The 21,763-nt window shown below is 34.8% G+C and overlaps 1 protein-coding gene across 1 annotated transcript; it reads left to right on the forward strand.

Moving 5' to 3' along the window:
• The first annotated feature begins 17,516 nt into the window (after positions 1-17,516).
• On the forward strand, positions 17,517-19,291 carry LOC129942609 (hornerin-like). Its single transcript, XM_056051625.1, has one exon. It carries the CDS (start codon positions 17,647-17,649, stop codon positions 19,093-19,095), a length of 1,449 nt encoding a protein of 482 aa, XP_055907600.1. The 5' UTR covers positions 17,517-17,646; the 3' UTR covers positions 19,096-19,291.
• Positions 19,292-21,763: the final 2,472 nt, after the last annotated feature.

Genomic DNA, 21,763 nt, shown 5'->3' on the forward strand with positions numbered 1-21,763 from the left:
TTTTTAATAAAAAGAGTGGTGGTTTTTCAAATCCATCCATTTATTTTCAATATTCAGTTAAAACTGAAAAAGGCAAAAGTAGTTTTTAGTCTATTCTGTCTAAATATTCAAGTTTTTGAAATATATTTCAAAAGTATAAAAGTTATGTTTTAAAATTTGAGCAAATATTTATACTCGAACCTAAAATCATTTTGGGAATGTACACTGCAATCGTCAGACCAGTACTGTCATGGTATGGTGAAATGGGAATTATTATTATACCGTAGGGTTTAATATAAAACAAATTGTATTTAATTTTATTCATTGGAAATAAATATCTTAAATTATTTCTACTGAATATACTGCGATTGACTACTGCGAATGCCTAATGCGACTACTTGCATCTGACTGCCTGAATGCATGTTAGAGTATAGGTGCAGGTTTCTTTTCTAAAACATCAATCTTGCCCCCGACTCCAACCGACTTCCCGATCAAAACAGTGTCTTTTAAGCCAAGGTATTGGTAGTGACAAATGCGCTTTAAAGGTCTCAATGATGGAGCTATTACGAGGCCACTAGCCCACTACCCCAGACAATTTTTTTAAAGATAATAATAACAAATTGTCTTTTCTAAATAAACTTATTATATTTCAGGTCTTTTTGTTTACGGTATCAGTTACCACACTTTAACAATTTCAATTCATAAAATAATAAGTAATATATAAATAAGTTATATAATTATGCAGGTTATAAGTAGACAGAATATTATAAAATGTATACATTAATTTTTCTTAATAAAGGTTTTGCTGGATTAAAATTCGTATAAGTATATGAATTGCTCTGCAAAAAGTCTTTGAAAGTGAATCATTACAAAAGACAGTTTATATTGTTTTGAAAAAAAATGTATGTCGGCCATTTCATGCTGGCCCCGGGCCACGGGCCAAAATAACAAACCTGATCGGGAACGCTGGTTAATATCATCATTTTCGTTAGTAGCTAAGCAGCAATAAAATCGATTTCTGAGAGAATAATCAAATCGCATTTTGTAAGTAAATGTTGTCAAGAACTAACGCTTCTGGCTCAAAGACTAACAATAGACTTTTCTTAGTGACCAGGCCCCAGTCATGTATCTAGGAACGTGAGTGCTGATGTACTAGTGAGGAGGTGAGTGAGGTACAACAGTGGAGCAATTTTGTATAAACTCAAGAATAAACACCACATCGTTTGAACTAAAAAAGATCATTGGTACAATAATATTTTTCAAAAAACCAATTATATATGGAAAAAGCCTTGAAACCTATGCGACTTATGTGAAAAAGTTGCAGTAATGAAGAAGAACAAGAAGACAATGCCCACTTCTTATACCACTGCCCAGCACTACGCGACACTATTAATAAACTTTTAGGCAAACACTTAGACATATAATCTTGAAGAGCTCGAAGACATTCCAGGAAACAAACAATAAGGCTTTATCAAATCTTCTAAAAGACTAGAAGAAGATTTGTCTATGTTTGCATAGACATCGTAGGTTTTAAATATTTCTTTTTCTTTAAAAAAAGTTCCATACTTCAGAGTATTAGAATTGTTCTTAGTCTACATTGATCTATAAAAGTGTGGCGATAATGTCATCAATTACCAATCCATCACCCTTACCTTATCAAAGTTCAGATTTGAAATCAGCCTTACAAATAGATCTTGGAACGCGCTTTTAAAAACCATGAAAGTATTAAATTCAAAGTTTTCCAAAAGTTCATGTTAGGTCAAATGCAGACTTATAATTAAAAAGAGGCTGGGATGCGACCCACACTGATAACTTCCCATCCCGTCTGTCGATTTGTCTTGCTTAAAAATTTGTCTATATATACTCGTATCAATTTTTACCAAATTTATGAACTATTTTTTGTAGATTTTTTCTTTAATGAAAAAACGGACTGTTGGATTTTTATATAAAAATAACTGAATATCGAAAACAATATTTTCTGTAAAATAAAATAAGTTTGAAGCCAATATTTGAAGCCAATAGCTTTTTGAAAAGCTATTTGAGTCGAAAATCAAATTTTACCAACTTTTTTTTTAGGTTTTTAATTTTTTGTACAAAAACTGTCAATTCGATTTTTTTCAAAATTTTACTGAATGTTGACAACAATATTTTTTGAAAGACAAAAGTAAATTAAAACCAATATCTCAAAGTTTTGAAAAGATATTTGAGTCGAAAATCAATTTTTACAAACTTTGAGTCATTTTTTTTAGATTTTTATTTTTATAAAAAAAACTGTCGATTCGATGTTTTTCAAAATTTTAACGAATGTTGAAAACAATATTTCTTATAAGATAAAATAAGTTTGAAGCATGAATTTCAACTTTTTGAAAAGATATTTGAATCGATATTCAATTTTTACCAACTTTGAGTAATGTTTTTTTTAGATTTTTATTTTTTATAAAAAAATTGTCAATTCGATTTTTCTCAAAATTTTATCAGATTTTAAAAACATTATTCTTCATTGCACAAAATTGTTTTGGAGATGAAATAATATTTTAGCCGTAAGATTTTGGAGGTGAAACATTTTTTTTTCAGTGTTTTTGATTTATAAAAAAACCCATTAGATGGATTTTTTTCAAAAAATATATTTCTTTGATATTAAGTTACATTGTATTATATAAAATTTAATTTAAGTCTCTAGCGTTTTTGGTTCATAACATATTTAGGGCTAACCAAAATTATCACCTTTTTTTAAACTGCTATGGTAAAAAAACCACCCACGCAATTTTTTTGAGAGCCCTTTCTGCATCTTTCTGCTTTATCATCTGTAAAACAAAATTTATTTGAAATCGATATCTCTTCTGGTTTTGAGCTATGGACGACGAAAAAAACGTTGCTAACGTACGTACGCACGCACGCACAGACATCTTTCTAATAATCTTTTATTTTGACATTACAATAACTTCCTATGGGAAGTTAATAAGAACAACCAGAAGTAAGATTTATGCAATTCTCTATGTAGTTTTAGTGTTTACCTTAAATCTTGGACCATCTATAAAGAAGAAATTAATTTTTGAAAGTCTCTTTTCAGCACATCTTTACGATATTTTCGACTTCTGGGTTTTAAGATTGGAAAAACTTCGAGAAATGTCGAAAAAACCACTGTATGACTGTAAAAAACTTGAATAAAATCCATAAAGACATTTTTTTCAAACAATTTTCAACCGATTGACTTGAAATTTTTAATTACCTAAGAAGTATTTTGTGTTACATTAATTATTTGACAAAAATCCTATTTTTTTCTAAAGCAGTTATTATAAATTACATATAAAAATTATAGGAGCCTGCAAAAAAGAAGTCGTCATCGTAAAAACGCTGCCCATCCTACACAATAATATAAAAGTCTTACTTACATGCATAATAATATCACCTTTCTGGAAAATAGATTTATATTGTAGTTAATCTAAAAACAGTTTTAAAAAAACCCGTTGGCGTTGATAAAAATCCCAATCAGCCTGGTAAAGATAGGTTCTAAGGTCCAAATAATTAAATAACGAAATTTAATAATAGGAATCCAAGCAGTTATTTACCATGATTAGTTCATTTCTTAACGGACAATATTTTTATATTTAAATAAACATCTCCATTTATATCTCTTTCTAACTATAGATGTTTCCAGTTTCGCATTCCAAGTTGTGTGAGGTCACTTTCCCTTTGTGATCGCCACCTGATACTGCTCTGTCCTTGGTCGTAAATTTGAGGACTTTCCGAGCCAGACCATTGCTTTCTATGAGCTCTACGTGATCCAGCCATATCAGTCGTTAGACTTTTATGATTTTGGCTAAGTCTTAGAAGCTGTACAGCCCTTACAGCACGTCTCGTTACATCTTTTCCTCCACTAGCCTTATATGCATACAGGATCTCAGCACTGGTGTTGTTTTCTGCGTTCAGAGGAGCCTAGGTAGACAAAGTCCTTAACTACTTCACAGTTACGTTTGTCGATAGTGACAGTGATAGTGGATAGACTTTTGGAAGATAGTGCCTCTAGTGTTGACATGAAAGGGCATTACAGCGAAATGTTCTGTTAATTTGTTGCCAAATTTTATGGAGCCAGCACAGATGCCATAAAACAGACATGGCTCTATACAGCTCGTTCCTGGTGATACTGTCATTTGCGGACTTAAAATCGAAGAAGAGATGGTAGTTGTCGATTTGCTGCTCTTGGGTTTTTTCCAGGATCTGTCGTAATTTGAATATTTGATCGACTGTGCTTTCTTGGTCCAAAGCCACACAAAGACCCTATTAGGGTTTTGACCATGGGGTTTCAACATTTGCATATTAAAGAAGGTAAATTTTATTTGCGATGTTGAGGTCTAATTCCTCTATAGTTGATGCTGTTTATAAAGTCTGCTTTTTCAGAAATAACAATTGTTTTTCCTAATCAAAATGGGGTGGCGCAACAGTCCGTTGTGAACCAGGGCTAGTGACTTACAACTCTCAACCATTCCTGTGTGCGAGTACTGATTGTCAGGAATGGAAGGGACCTACAATTTAAGGCCGAATCCGAACGGCTAATTTGAGAAAGCACTTTTTCATGACAAGAATTACTCTTGAAGAAATTGTCAATTCCTCGCAAGAGGCAGTACCCGCGAAAATTAATTTTTTTTTTTAAAATTAAGGTGGCACAGGCAGGGATTGAACCCAAGCCCCTTGCATGACAGTCCAACGCACTAACCATCATGCCACGGGTACTACTTTTTCCTAATAACAATTGCAAAATTGAAATCTTTCCAATAATTTCGTATAGTCAATATATAAAGATAAATGTAAACAAATAAAGTTATACTATATTCAAAGATTGTACTAATACAGTACGTTCTCGATTATCGCAACTAATCAAAACAAGGGTGGTTGCAATGACCGAGGTTGTTGCAATAACCGAGTAAATATTTTTGTAGGCTCAATTCGAGATGCAAAGTAAAAATCATAAAACTAACACTTATTTAATGCAACATGAATAATAAGAAACAAAACTTAAATAAGTTTATTCATTATACGATATAAAAGTACCTATATATACATAATTATTATTTTTGTAAAAAAAAATTGGACTTTTTGGATGTTTAGTTTTTATAAAACGCCATTTTTCGAAGTTTTCTGTTCTGTTCGTACCTGAAAGACACAAAACACGTATAAAAAAGACAAACCTGTGGCCGGTTTAACTTTATTACCTCAGGCACAAATGTCCAATGGAACCATTTTAGAAATAATGCTTATGTCATCCAGCATTTTTATTTGACTTGCATACAACGGGCATGTGGCCAACATTTTTAAATGATCTTAGGTATACAGATTTATCGATAACGAATAGCTTAACTTTGTGTATATTGGATGCGTTGGTGCAGGCGAGAAACGTGATTCTTTCTGTGCTTGTCTTTCGGCCAGGAGCTGTCGATTCCTTAAAAGCTACAAGTGTTTTGTTGGACATAAGTTGGTAGAATAACTTAGATACATCAGCGTTATAAATTTGATTGGGAGTCAAATCGAGCTCTCTGACTTTAACATTAAAATTAATAAAGAATGGATCTATAAGTGGAGGTTTGTTTGAAAGCTTTTCTCTACAAATGTTCAACAGGCAGATTCCGTGCCTTTTCTTAAAATGTTTCATTCAACCATTGTTCGCATTAAGAGATTCTGGCATCTCTGTAACTTTTGTCATGTAATAGGAACGCATTTGTTTTTAGGGCCACGCTGGAATTTGGCAGATTTTGCTTTCTTTTATTCAGCTTGTGATTTTTTTTTTCGAAACACAAGCGACTCACTGAGCAAAATTCATTAAAATTAGAAGAACTTTTTGCATTGTAGATACATAAATTTATATTCATACAACTTCATAAAAAGTAGCGGTAAAATAAATGCCGACACAAAATGTAACGCAACAGACAAAAACAAAATACCAAAGAACCTGTGTAAATAAGGATATGCATATAAAACAAAAGTTTCACTTATCGAGTCAATTGTTTTTGAAGAGTTGCGATTACTGCGTCAATAATGATTAAAATTCAGCTGTTGCGCGAAAATCAAAGAGTTGCGTGAATCGAGAGTTGCATTAATCGAGAACGTACTGTATTCTTAAAGCCTAAGGGCTTCATTAGACAACTACTCAATCAGGTAAATCAATTTGTTGAGATTTTTTGTAGTTACTTAAGTGTAAGTCACGCTTGCCATAATACTTCCGTATGAAGGTTTTTATATGTTACTTGTAAAACATCCATCTCCATTAAAGAGGTTTCATAAGCATCTTAAGCTGCACTTAAAAATCCGTATTTTTATTGTCTTTACTTATAAGAAAAACATAAATTTATGTGTTTAATTAGTTTTGTTAAGACCAGCGTCATGTCACAACAAAAACCAATCAATAAATGTCCTTCATGCTGTTCATGTTCAATGTTTACCCTTTTATGTCATAAGCTATCAAACAATTGACACTCAGGTGCACATAATCGATTCGATTTATACTTTAGCATTGGTCTTTTTTGAGATACTCAACATTGTGTTTCTGAGATGAAGTAATGAGTTATCGGTTATAAGGAATCATCTATGCAATATGCATTATTGTAGTCACACCTTCCTGATCACTTTTTCTATGGCGGAAGAGATTTCAATGATTTGCTTATTTAACAATAGAAAATATCATTGATAGAAAAAAAATACAAGTCTGCAGATTTCGCAACGCAAGTTTGATTTTTATTTTTACCATTCATTTCAAAATTGACTAAAAATATCGTATTTTATGTTTTTGTTGTTATATATTCCAGAATGGCCATACTCCTCGCTTTTGAAAGGCTTTGGACACACTTCATATCTGAGCAAGAAGCTATAGCATAATGTTGTGGTATTTCTTTCAGTCGGATTAAAAATATGTTATAAAATACGAGCATCAACCCTGCCCAACTGTCACCTGTCAACAAATAAAACAGACTTCAGATTACTTACAACATAACAATGTAATTATTTCAGTTTAATTCAATTCGATGCCTTAATAAAGTTAATTAATTTTCCTTTTTCACATTATTATTGCTTGTTTTTCTTTTTTAATTGTTTTTATTTCATCTTATTGAGATAATTGATACACTTTAACAATCGATTTTGTAAGTTATTTTTTAACAAAATTTAAATAATTAAAACAAACATCATAACATTAATATTCAATTAGCGACCTAATTTATATTTATGTTTATATACTCCACTTGCATACATACAAGTTGAGATTGGGTTTTATGAAAAATAAATTATTCCTAAGTGAGCTTCAGCATTAAGCTTTAAATGATTTGATTAAGATTTAATGGTTCTCGTTGCCGTAATTAAGTGAAAGGTATATTTATGTTTATATAAAAACCATGATTTTTGAAATTTTAATTATTGTAAATATATGGACACAAAATTTCAAAATATATGCAAAAAAATGTATAATTTTAAAATAAATATATTTTTTAATTTTGTATCCATATACTGTCAAATTGCTTTCTGTTCGAAGATATATTTTAGTCAATGTAAAAAAAAGGATGATTGAAGTTGAAAATGTCTGTTTATTAAAAAAGACATTTAGAAGTTTTTAAATGCAGAAGAAAAGGGCATATCTATTAAGTCAAATTTTGATTTAGTTCATAGAACTACAAAAATAATGAATCAACTATCTAAAATGTACAACTATGGCAAAATAAAAATACTTTTCAAATCGAATTCTCAAGCATTTGCACTTGCATAGATTTAAATATTCATGGTACGTATAGCTTCATCTGTACAAATTTTTTACTGAAGTTTGTTATTTTACTGAATAAAAAGTATTGAACCTAGAATAGAGTTAGTAGAGGAATACATGATCTTCAATATGAAAATACTTTTGGCATCAGAAACTGAGATGGCAAAAACTAAGATACAGGGATTTCAAATGAAATGTTTCAAAAAAACAAAGAATTGACAACTGGTAAATTATTTCAATATGGCGTGAAAAGGACTCTCAAACATTGAGTGGGTGGTTTTTTTAGCATAGCAATTTAAAAAAAAAAAAGAGCCTGGGATGCGAACTACACTGATAACCCCGTCTGTCGATTTGTCTTTTTCAAACGTTTGTAGGTTTTCGTGTTTTACCAATTTAAGTAGTATTTCTTAAATTTTTACAAGTTGGATGAATATAACTAAGTTGAGAGATATCAAGAACCGAACATCAATTTTTACCAACTTTGCGTACCTTCTATTTTTTTAATGAAAACACGGACTGTCGGATTTTTATAAAAAAAGGTAGTAAATATTGAAAACCATATTTTCTGTCAAATAAAAAGAGTTTGAGGACAATATTTTTAATTTTTGAATAGCTATTTGAGTCTTAAGTAAATTTTTACCAAGTTTTAGTATTTTTTTTTATTAGGTTTTTATTTTTTGTAAAAAAATTATCAATTCGATTTTTCTCAAAATTTTACTGGGTGTTCACAACAATATTTTTAAAATATTAGTTTAAATCCAATATCTTAAAGTTTTGAAAATTTGGGTCAAAAACCAATTTTTACTAAGTTTTGTTAAATTTTCTTTCAAGTTTATATTTTTTGTAAAAAAAACTGTCAATTCGATTTTTCTCAAAATTTAATTGAATATTGAAAAAAATATTTCTTATAAGATTAAATAAGTTGTAAGCCATAATCTCAATTTTTGGAAAAGATAATTGAGTCGAAAATCAATTTTTACAAACTTTTAGAAATGTTTTTTTTTTTAGGTTTTTATTTTTTGTTAAAAAAACTTTTAATTCGATTTAAAAACAAAAAATTAACGGAATGTTCAAAACAATATTTCTTATACAAAAAAATTAAATTTGAACAAAATTTCAAATTTTTCAAAAGATATTTAAGTCAAAAATCAATTGTTACTTACTTTTGTTAAATATTTTTTAGGATTTAATTTTTTATAAAAAAAAACTGTCAAATCGATTTTTCTCAAAATTTACCAGATGTTAAAAACGTTATTTTACGTTGCAAACAATTGCTTTGGAGAAAAAATCAAATTTAACAAACTGAAAAAAATTGTCAACTCGAATATTTTACGAATACAAAATTATTTCATTTTGAAAGTAATTGTATGCAACGAAAAATAACGTTTTTGACGTATTATACAAAGTTGGGAATCATCAAATCGCCTTTTCTGTTACAAAAAAATAAAAACCTAAAAAACATTAGATACATTTTTCACTAAAATATCTTTTTTGAAATTTAATGTATTCAATCTAACCTCACCTTATATGAAATATAGTTTTCAACATTCAGTAAAATTTTGGGCAAGATCGAATTGACAATAAAAAAATCATTACTAAAACTTGTTAAAATTTGATTTTCGACTCAAAAATCTTTTTCAAAAATTTAAGGTATCGGCTTCAAACTAATTTCATCTTATAGAAATCTACAAAAAATAGTGCGAACAATTGCTAAAAAATTTATATTCAATTCTTGATATTTCGTAAATAAATGGAGATGTTGTCTTTAAAATTATTTCATGCTTAATTTTGTTGTTGACGTAAGATATTATTCTAAGAAAAATTAAATTTTTGAGAAATGCAACTACACTTGGTAAGAATAGGTTTTTGACTAAAAATCTCATTAAAAAAAAAACAGATTTTAAAATCAAAATATGTCGTCATATGCAAAACATTGTTGGTAATTTTTAGTTAATCTATTAGAAAAATTCAACTGACAACCTTTTTCGAGTTCCCTGAAATCAATATCATTGTTTTTGAGAGAAATGGGTGTGTGTGCGTATGTTCGAAAGTTTTTATATACCTTTACCTTTTTGTAAATTTTATAAAAAAATTATAATAATTTTACAAAATTAATGATTTTTTTACTACAACAATTTTTAAAAAAATAATGTTATTTTAATAAATATTATGTCTTAATGTTCAAATGGTAGACATGTACATTCAAGAGGACACAAGCGTCCACAGGTTTTTCTCAAAACCCAACTCTTTCTATCAAGTCCTACTCTCAACTCCCTGCGGTAAACATCGGGTAACTAGTACCTCAACTGGAGATTGGGTATCAACCATAGTGGATAGTTGTTGGGGGCAGCAAACGAGAGAGGGGGGAGAGGTGTTTCCACTAAGGCGCCTATCTTTACCCAGACGGCAGCGAACGAGATGGAATCAACGGTGGCGTCTACAGTTCCAGTAAGGTTGAACTACTAAGTGAACACTTCATACGACACCACCTCCGACAACGGATTCAGGCTGATCGATTTTGCTGCGGGGCGAGACGTTCTGGTAGCTAGTACGCAGTTCACACATCTCAATATCCACAATGGTACATGGAAATCTCCTGATCAATCAACCGTCAACCAGATTGACCATATTCCGATCGTAGAACGACACTTCTCCAGTATACAGGATATCCGAACATTGACTCGGACCACTACCGGATATCCCAGTCCAAGCCAAAAAAGGAAGTACTGTGAGAAGATTCAACGTTAGACAGCTACAATCGCAAGAGACTGTCATGTCCTTTTCCGATCGAGGCTCTAGTAACCTCTTAAGGAGTCCTATGCTGCCCGCATTAAGCAATGAAAACAAGTGGCAACATTGCCTTGCAGCCATCATAGATGCCGCCTCTGAAGTGCTATGTTTCACACGGCCACCACAGCGAAACCACTGGTTTGACGAACAATGCCGGCAAGCGCACGAAACGAAACAAGAGGCATACAAAACGGCGCTGCACTTGAGCTGGAGATAGGAACACCGGCTTCTTAGATAGAAAATAAGAGAGCATGAGAAGCGAGCGATCGAGGAGATAGAGGGATGTCACAACAGAACAGAAATGGGGTTCGTAAATTTTACCAATAGGTAAACAAAATCTTCTAAGGGTACCAGCCAGGAACCAACACCTTCAAAGACGATCAGGGGAACATCGTAGTAGAACCGCTGTCGATGCTGAGAATATGGAAAGATCACTTCTCCAAATTATATAACGGCGATGACGAACCGAATTCCGCTGTAAGCTAGATAGAACCACTCAACTTCGGCGACGCAGATCAACAATTCCGCCTACCCGACCTTGACGAAGTGAAGATAGCTATATTTAAACTTAAGTCAAACAAAGCTGCTGGAGCTGACGGCATCGCTGACGAATTATTCAAAGTAGCAGGCGATGACTTGGTACGGAGCATGCACAAACTCATCTGTAAAATATGGTCGGAAGAAAGCATGCCCGATGAGTGGAATCTCAGCATAGAGTGTTCGATACATAAGAAAGGAGATTCTCTCAACTGCGCCAACTACAGAGGCATCAGTCTCCTTTACATTGCGTATAAGATCGTCTCTGCCGTATTATATGAACATCTGAAGCCGTTCGTCAACAACCTGATAGGTCCTTATCAGTGTGGCTTCAGACCAGGAAAGTCCACTATCGACCAAATATTCACAGTACGGCAGGTCTTGGGAAAAACCCAGGAGTTTCAAATCGATACCCACCATCTCCTTATCGATTTTAAAGCCGCGTATGACAGCATCCATAGGGAAGAGCTCTAAAGAGCAATGTCTAGTTTTGCTCCCTGTCAAACATATGCGTTTGACGATGAATTTGATGTCAAAAAAGGTTTAAGCAAGGCGATGCACTGTTATGCGACTTCTTCAACATCGTTCTGGAAAGAGTAGTGCAAAATGTAACCGTCAACACTAGAGGCACAGTCTTCTAAAGGTTTATCCAATTACTCGGATAACCAGATAATATTGACATGATTGGAAGATCAAAGCGTGATGTCAGTGGAGCGTTATTGGGCATTGCAACGGAAGCGGAGAAGATGGATTTAGTGTTCAATGAGGGCAAGACCAAGTATATGCTGTCATCAAAAAAGGACACTGAACGACGACGTCTTGGACAAAACGTCACCCTGGACAGCTATAACTTTGAGGTAGTTAAGAACTTTGTCTACCTAGGCACCGCTATTCACACAGACAACGACACCAGCGCTGAAATCAAACGGAGAATAACTCTTGCAAATCGCTGCTTCTTTGGACTTAGAAGGCAATTGAGAAGTAAAGTCCACTCTCGAGCATCTAAAATCCCCATCTATAAGATACTCATCATCCTGGTTCACGTTTATGTCACTGAGGCCTGGACACTATCAAAGAAAGATGAGAGCGTCTTAGGATGCTTCGAGAGAAAAATTCTTTGGGTGATTTTTGGTCCCGTACGCATAGATGGCGAATGGAGGAGAAAATATAACGACAAACTGTACGGGCTGTACAGCGACACTGACCTAGTTAGCAGAATTAAAGTCCAACGGCTTAGATGGCTAGGTCATGTAGAGCGGATGGACATCAACGCTCCAGCCCGGAAAGTCTTCAAATCTAATCCCGAGACGGCGCAGTAGAGGAAGACCGCTACTCAGTTGGCGCACTCAGGTGGGAGAGGACATCAACCAACTTGGCGTGCGAAACTGGAGACAGCTAGCTAGGGACCGAGCTAGCTGGAGACGAATGTTGGTTGAGACCCAGGTCAGCCCCAGACTGTAGCGCCACCTTAAGTAAGTAAGTAATGGGCATAATATATTAAAAAACAATTAGCTAATATTTTACGATAGCATAAATCGATGTTATATTTAAAATACATTTTAACTACGAAGAATGACGTTATTATGATATTTAACAAATTTGTAGGAAATCCCAATTGACCGTATGCAATATGCATGTCAAAACCAAGATTGATATTGACGTTTAATTTATTTCCTGCTATAAGAGATATTGTTGTTTAAATTTAAAAAGAGTGATAAAAATCTAATGATATTTATATTGATACCTTTATTACAGAATTATTGTAAAACAATTCTCTTCATTGATTTATTTCAAGATTCCATTGGATGCAGTAAGTCTTTAAACCGTCAACTAGCTGTTGAAAATTGGAAGAATTATCTGACAGCAGAACAATATCGTGATCGTATAAGAGGGCGTTAATTTGGAGATCGTCTTAAACAATATCGATTGGAAGTTCCGTATGAAGATCATTTAAAAACAGAACGAAAAGAAGAGAGCTAAGTGGGGAAGAAGTCTGAAAAACACGAAACGTCCCAAACAGCTGTAGTAATATCTTTATAAAGAGACTTTATAGTAGCCAGTATCTTCGAAGATATTCCCAGAGTCGATAGCTTATAAATAAGAGCATTCCTGTTAATGCTACGAAAGCAGCCGTTAGATTCATGAAAAAAGCGTAGTGTTTCTTCTTTTTGCAGAGTTGAAGTTGAATTATTCATGAAAGATTATAAACTTAGTCCACAGTTGAATAGTTGGTTCTACATGCAGCTTGAAATTCATTGATTATATTGTTTTTTTTTTTTTTTGTAACCAAGCTGACAGTCTGTTAAAGAGAACTGTAGTAAACAGCTTATATTGCCGATGTTAAATTTTAATGTCGAAACATCGAACAATACATTTTGAAGCAAGTTGTAAGCAGTTGCATATTATCTGAAATTTTGTTCTTCAAAAAATAAATCTAAGAATCAAAATCATAAACATTTCACAGACGCTTGTTATAGCTATCATTGGTTTTTAAAGTCGGAAACAAACATTTGAATCTCTTTGACAGGTCGTTTAAAACTGTGATTGACAAAAAATTCTGATTGAAATCCACCGACAAATTTTTACTCACAGAAATCTGTCATTGGAATTATGTGAAATTGGAACACAAATCAGTGGAACGATTCCTTTCACTTTTGAACATAAAAGTATCAGCTGTTCAGGGAAATGAATTTCTGTCCGGAAAATAGAAAAATTCACTTTTTTTCTCAAAAAAATTCTTTCTTTCAACAAAACACCGTCAAATATCGATTAAAAAAATGTCTGGATCGATTTCAATGATAGCTTAAACTGACCCCTTAAGACAAACACAACATTTTTTTACATTTAGTTATATATTGCACGTCATAATTAGGTAAGCCTATAACAGAAGTAATATCTTAATGGATACTAATTCACTTCGTCCCTTTAACCTTCGATTTATTAAGGGGTAAGGCCACTAATAGAGGGTTAAAAAATAGGTTTTTTGGATATTTTTTGGAAAAAGACTAAAAAATGTGTCGGATTAACAGAAATGGGGTTTTATTGACAATATTATTTACTGCTGCAGCGTTATTGCGATTATGTTTTTCTTTAAGGACCCAAAGCCGGAATAATAGCTCCTTTAATTTATAAATTATAGTAAGTCCATAATTTTTTTGAATTGTTCCAATTGTATTGTTTTTTTTTTGCCAAATCTGACAAGTTTTTTTTTTTTTAATATAAGCGCCCTCAAGGGGATATGAATACCCTTATCGTGATTAATCACAGGATTAGAAAGGAGATAACGATGCACATTGGTTTTGAAAGTCTGCACATCCACATAGTAATGAGTAGGAAACATTAAGTCTGGTAAAGCATTCTACATTCGTGTGGTGCGACTGAAGAAAGAATCTCTGTACTTTACAGCACGTCGGAAATCGGGCTCAAGAGTAAATTGATGAGCATTCCTAGAAGAACGGGTATTATGGTTGAATTGTTTGAGGGGAGGAATGCAACTGTCTATTTCATCAGAGCATTGTTTATGAAAGTAGCGATAAAATAATGACAGGCATGAAACCTTACGACGGTGCGCGAGAGATACAAAAGTTTCATTTTGAAAACGGCAACCTATAATCTTTAGAGTTCACTTTTGAATTCTGTCTAGAAGACTCAAGTAGGTTATAGGAGCACCTGTCCAGATATAGAAATTGTACTCGAGTTCGGACGGATATAGGCTTTATAAATTATATCCAGATCAGAAGGGGTAAAAAATTTCTTGCATCGTGTCGGAGAAAAACTACACTTAGCAGCATTTTTGGTGATATCAAATATGTGATCACTTCACAACAAGTGGTCTCGTCGATAGAAGTACCATTCATGGATAGTGGCATAGGGAAAGGAAGGAAGGTTACGCTTTTGTTAAAGTAGACAGCATTGAGTTTTCGAAGCATTAAATTCTACACGGTTTTTGATTCCCCATTGGACAATGCTGTCAAGATCAGAATTTAATGTGCTTATCATATGCTTGGTAGTCCACATCCGAAGAACAAGGATGAGAATCTAGAAACGAATATGAAAATCTGAGGGTACTGTTATCAGCAAAACAATTAAGTGGGTTAGAAGTTTCAGAGAAAAGATCATTTATAAAAAAAAAGGAAAAGTGTCGGAGACAAAACGGAGCTCTGGGGCACACCATCGTTTATTTTGTGGATATCAGATTTGAACCCGTCCAGGAGAACTTGAATTGAACGGCCCGAAGGGATTGGTGCCAAACTCTATCAAATGCCTTTGAAATACCAAGTGCAATAATCTTACTTTCTCCAAATCGATGTAAGGATTTGTTCTACTGTTCGGTGAGATAGACCATGAGATCACTAGTGGATCTATTGCTACGAAAACCATACTGTCGGTCATTAAGAAGCTTCCGTTCTTCGAGATATTTCTTTAACTGATAATTAATCAGCGTTTCCTTGACCTTGGAAAGAAAGGACGTGAGTGCTATTGGCGAGGAGGATTCGTCTTTTTCAAGGACAGGTTGGACAAATTCTACTTTCCATCCACTCGGAAAGAGACCTGTAGAATAGGACAGATGCACAAGTTTACGCAGCGGTTTTGCAAGCGTTGAAGAACACCTCTTCAGAACAATAGCGAGGATACTATCTGCGCCAGCGGATTTGTGAATGTCAAGATTTTTAAGTACTCTAGTAACTGAACGAAAGAAGAATCGCCCTATACAATCGCTTACGCTTTCAAGTACAGGCGAAGTCATGTCACTTACAGCTTAAGAAAATCAGTATTGAGATAAAAGGTTTTAAAGTTTTAGATTTTAGAAAATCATGAGTAATTTTTCAATTTCTATCCAAACTAAAATTCAAAAACAGATTATTTAAATTTTTTAACCAGCCATAATATTTTTGAAACAATTTTTAGGGTCCGAGGGGACCATTTAAAAAACCCCAACCCCATGCAAATGTATATTCATAGGCCTTATTCATTTTCTTTCACTACAAACTTCATTTTCTTAAAACCTTTGAAATCAACTTGAAATGAGTGATGTGTAGTGCCAACATTTCTATAGATGTACAAAATTTCGGTGAGACATCATCATCATGCTGTGGACTTTCATGTGTGTGTCTAGACAACCGCTGAAACCGAAACCGAAACCAAACGTTTTTCCGCATCAACTCAACTTAAATTAAATCTGGGTATGTGCTCGGAATAACAAATTCAATTGCCCCAAATTAATTCATTCACCGGCACACAAAACCGCACTGCACAGTGAAAACTCAAAACCAAAACAAAATACCAACCAAAAACACACAAAATAAAACAAAAATCTCATCCACTTAACTTCAAATTATTTTTGGCTGGCTTGACTTAAAATATTTAAATTCAATCAGATAGTGCTTAAGTCAATTGTTACTGAGGTAACAACATCTAGGTCCGTTCCGAAGCCGAAGTCGAAACTCCATCTCATCTATTCCATCATCAAACCAATGGCATAAGCTTCCAATTTGCATAAACCACCTTTGCCTTTTACATATATCTACGAGTATTCGTATTGAAAGCCTCATAACAGGTCGTATAATAGATGATGTGAGTATCGGCCCGTATATCGTAGTTGAAGAGGCACATAGGTGGGCATCTTTGTCATACAAATTTCCACCGTCAGACACCTCTCCCTCCTCTCTGTACTTCCGCATGTCAATCGATGGTGTTTCTGGCTAAGAAACATGGTGTTTCGTTTGAAGATACATGCGTTTTCTCACATGTAAAAGTAGGCTCCCTTCAAGTAAGGTAGACCGCACCGGCGTATAAGTTTGCCACCTTCACAACCGCCTCTACATGATCTTTTATATTGTTTTGCACTCATTGAAGATTTGACACATTGATTGATCATAACTTTAAATTTAAAGGCGAAAGAGGGCCGCTGTGCCGCTCCGTTCAGATCGGTTACGTATTAGGTAGGTACTCGACCTCTCCACTCTAAGTGACACTTCATCATACCAAACTGCGACGTCGTCGTGGTTTTCTTCTTGTCCATCGACGAAATACTCATTCCACCACTGCCATCGAATCTTTTGGACTCAAAAAGACCAAAACGAAAAAACCTATCTTTTTACCTTTTTTTTGTTATTGGTAGGTTGAAGAAATACTGATGTCTTGAAGCCAACCTTTAGCGAGATCCGAGACTCGATGACGGACACATAACGATGCCGTACAGCTTAAGTCGATGATGCACGCATCATATTATGTGTACCTATGGTGGTGGAAGCACCGCGCGAAATTTGTTTTCGTTACCGCTGGCAATGGTGTGGAGTGATTAGGGGGCTTGGAAGGGTAGAGGGGAGCTGGACTGCGGCACACGCGGGAGAATACCAAAATATAAAAACAAAAAAAAGAAAGAAGAGAGATTAACATTTATTCACCTTTTTCGTGTTCAAGTATAATTGATTCGTTAAACTTTCGAGGTATAAATAGTATCTTAAGATTTCAGATGACGGTCATTCGGTTAGATACATTCATCAGCACAAGTCAAGCTTTACGCGGCATTCACTCTCACTAGACGTGTCGGGAAGTTTTTAAAAATTACAAACGATCTGACAAAAAATAAAAACAGTATGAAGTGCTTCGTACTAGTCGCGTTTTGCGTCCAATTGGCACTTTCCCTGCCACAAGGATATAACTACAAGGACCCAGGTCCAGTGGAATTACACGTTGTCAGTGGTGGTGGTGGTGGCGGCGGCGGTGCGCCATGCAACCATGGACCAAATGCTGCTGGTTTAGTGCAACAACAGTCAGTCGGAAGGATTATTCACCACGGAGCGGGCCATGGTGACTCACAGGCTGTTACTCTTAACAGCCACATTACGGTTGGAGACGGTGGCCATTCGCACACACAGTCCTTCCAAAATGGCGTCGGTTATGTTGAACAGGGTAGACCTGCACCGATTCCCCTGCAACAGGGACCACATCTCAAACTGCCAGGACCAGCTCCATCGTTCCTTCAAAACTCGTTCGGTTCATCGAACTCCTTCGGCCACAGTGGACATGGAAGTTCTTCAATTGGTGGATTTGGAAGAGGTCCTGTTTCTTCTGGCTTGAGTGGAGGATATTCTGGTGGATTTGGTGGCGGAAAATACTCAGGTGGTTCAGGATTTGGTGGATCAAGGCCTCAGTTCGTAGGCAGCCCAATCAATTCGAACTTTATTGCGGGTGGATCTGGACATGGTGGAAGTAGTGGAAGCTTTGGATCTGGCTCAAGCTACCAAGGTGCTGGATCATTCAGCAGTGGCAGTCAGTTCCAACAACAGTCAGCAGGATTTTCTCACGGAAGCTCCGGTCAGTCCTTTGGACAGTCGGGTAGTTTTGGTGGAAATGGTATTCTGAATGGTGCTCTGGGTAATGTCATCCGTGAAACCTTTGCCAATGCTCCACTCGATCCAACAATTGAGAAGCACATTTACGTTCATGTCCCTCCAGAGGACCTCGAAGAGAAGGCACCTCGTCAGCAGATCCAAACTCAAGCCGCAGCAGCCAAGAAGCACTACAAGATCATTTTCATCAAGGCTCCATCCGTCAGTCAACCCGTCAATTACGCCCAAATTGCAAATGCTGGTGCCTCCGAGGAGAAGACCATCGTTTATGTTCTGGTCAAGAAACCCGACGAACCATCCTACCAGGAAATCCAACAAATCCAACAGAGTGCCAAGCCCAGCAAGCCCGAAGTCTACTTCATCAAGTACAAGACCAGGAACGAGCAACAGGGAGGATTCATTGGAGGAGGCTACAATTCGAATGTCGAGCAAAGCTCTGGAGGCAGTCAATTCGCTGGTTCAGATATTGATGGTGGTATTGATGTTAGGGGTAATGGAGCTGGCAGTTCAATCGAGAGCTCCCATCATCACCAAGAGGGAGGATCATTCTTGAGCAGTGGCAGCAGCAGCAGCTCGTCGAGCGTTAGCAGCGGCAGCAGCAGTTCCTTTGCAACTGGCAGTGGTGGCGTAAGCATTGGTGAGACTGGTCCTCAGCATGAGGTCTATGGTGTTCCAAGTGTGCCAAGTGTCTAGAATTTACAGAAATAATGTGCATCTGTGATGTAACCGATATATGTATATTTTTCTAATGATAGATTTAAGGAACTTTTTTCATATTTCACGAGCATTTTCTTTATAGTCATCATTTATTTTGTTATTATGTATGATACCTCATTTAATTATTTATTGCGAGAATAAACGAAATTATTATTTAAAATTATATTAAACATTTAAAAATGGTTTTAATTTTAAAAAGAAGCATCGAGTTTTTAGCCAAATAGATACAATTTAAAGTATCATTTTCAAAAAAGAAGTAGGTCACCAGGTTAAGGGGACAAAGCAACAAGTAAGTATTAAATGCGATTGGTGGAGATAGTAGTTCTAATTCGCTTTTAAAAATTCCTAAAAATAATTTAACTACAACATTAAGAAACTAGGTGGTAATTATTGCATTCAAACTTTAAATTGTTATAAAACATGACATAACGACGTATTAATAGTACCCGTGGCATGATGTTTAGTGCTTATAAATGTAATTTCAAAGGTCTTGGGTTCAATCCCTGCAAGTGCCATCTAAAGTTGTTTTCGCGGTTACTGAATCTTTCTAGGAATTGACACTCCCAAGAGTAATTCCAGTGATGAAAAGTGCCTTGTCAAATTAGACGTTCGGATTCGGCTTACAACTGTAAAATCCCCTTCATCCTTGACAGCATTACTCACTCATAGGAATGCTTGAGAGTTTTAAGTCACTAAGTTTTCAACCTACTGTTGCGCCATCTAATTTATTAACTTCCCAAAGGAAGTTATTGTAATCGGTCCGAATTGTCGAATTAAAAATTTTGACATTTCTCGAAGTTTCAAGGTCCTTAGAGTTGGCATAAAAGTTTTTAGATAGATTTCTGTGCCTGCGTGTGTACGTACGTTCGATCGTCCGTACGTCCCTAGGCAGAAAGGCAGAAAGATGCAGAAAGAACTCTTCACAAACCTGAGTGGTTGTTTTTTTTTACCACAGCAATTTAAAAATAGGTTAACATTTTGGTTTATCCTAATTATTTCACCAATCAATCAAGCTAGAGACGTAAATTTGGTTTTGTATTATATATTAACGCGATACCAAACAAGTTTATTTTTGGAAAATAATCCAACTCACGTTTTTTTTATAAATCAAAAAATCTGGAACAAAATTGTAACCCCGAACATTTTTCGAATAAAAAATAATTTTATCGAAAAATAACGTTTTTAACATTTGGTGACATTTTCAGAAAAATCGAGGGGACAGTTTTATTATAAAAAATAAAACCAAAAAAATAACATTTCTTAAAGTTGGTTAAAATCAAATTTCTGCTCAAATATGTTTATTAGAGATATTGTCTTGAAATTAATTTTATTTTATAAAAAATAGTGTTTTCAACGTTCAGTTATTTTTTTATAAAAGTCTAACAGGCAGTTTTTTTCATAAAAAAAATAAAATCTACAAAAAATAGGTAAAAATGATTGTACGGTTGTCGAGATCTCATGAATAATAGAAAACATTGACTTCAAATTAATTTCATTCATCCAACTTATATTTTTTATATTATAAACAAAAACTTTTAAAACTTTATTTTTTTATATTACAAACAAAAACTTTTTGAACTTTTAAAACTTTACTACTAAAATTGTTAAAAAATGGTTAACTGGTTTCTAAAAACCATAATGCATTCTTCCTCGGTTTCTCTACGCTCCTTGTCAATGACACTCCTTTTGTTAGCTCTTTACAGAAAGCTAATCTCATTGCTAGGCAGTTCGCGGCCAATTATACGCTGCCAGTGAGTCAGAGTGTTATGACTAGGCCTGTACTTTAGCGAGTTAGTGATTCTATGGGACCAATATTTTTTCGCACTTGTACTGTTTCAAGAGTCCTTAGAGATCTAAACACACATAAATTGTTCTGAAGAGGTGTTCTTCAACGTTGGGAAAATCACTGCGTAAGCTTTTTCATCTGTCCTATACTCCTCAGGTATCGTTCCGAGCGGATGGAAAACTGCATTTGTCCAGCCCATCCCCACAAAAAGTGAAACTTCCTCACCCTGTAATTACCCACCGATTGCACTAACATACGTCCCTTCTTTAGGTAATTTTAACGCTGATTAATTTTCAGCTGAAGAAAGAAAGATGATCGAAAGCTTCTTAATGACCCTACTGCTGATCTCACACTTTATCTCACCAAACAGTGGCGCAAGTCTTTACATTTTTTGGAGAAAGTACGACTATTGCCCTAAATAAACGGTGATTTTTTAAGAGCTTGAAAACTTTAAAAAAAAAACGCATAAAATTTGCATAATCTCATCGATTCTTTATTTGAAACGTTAGATTGGTCCATGATATTTATTTTTTGAAGATAATTTCATTTTAATGTTGACCGCGGCTGCGTCTTAGGTGGTCCATTCGGAAAGTCCAATTTTGGGTAACTTTTTCGAGCATTTCGGCCGGAATAGCCCGAATTTCTTCGGAAATGTTGTCTTCCAAAGCTGGAATAGTTGCTGGCTTATTTGTGTAGACTTTAGACTTGACGTAGCCCCACAAAAAATAGTCTAAAGGCGTCAAATCGCATGATCTTGGTGGCCAACTTATTGGTCCATTTCTTGAGATGAATTGTTCTCCGAAGTTTTCCCTCAAAATGGCCATAGAATCGCGAGCTGTGTGGCATGTAGCGCCATCT

Source organism: Eupeodes corollae, chromosome 1 (genome assembly GCF_945859685.1).
Source record: "Eupeodes corollae chromosome 1, idEupCoro1.1, whole genome shotgun sequence".
Taxonomy (NCBI): domain Eukaryota; kingdom Metazoa; phylum Arthropoda; class Insecta; order Diptera; family Syrphidae; genus Eupeodes; species Eupeodes corollae.

Bases quoted from the DNA above. Each gene is read 5' to 3' on its own strand.
- LOC129942609 (XM_056051625.1), top strand. From the start codon at position 17,647: ATGAAGTGCTTCGTACTAGTCGCGTTTTGCGTCCAATTGGCACTTTCC.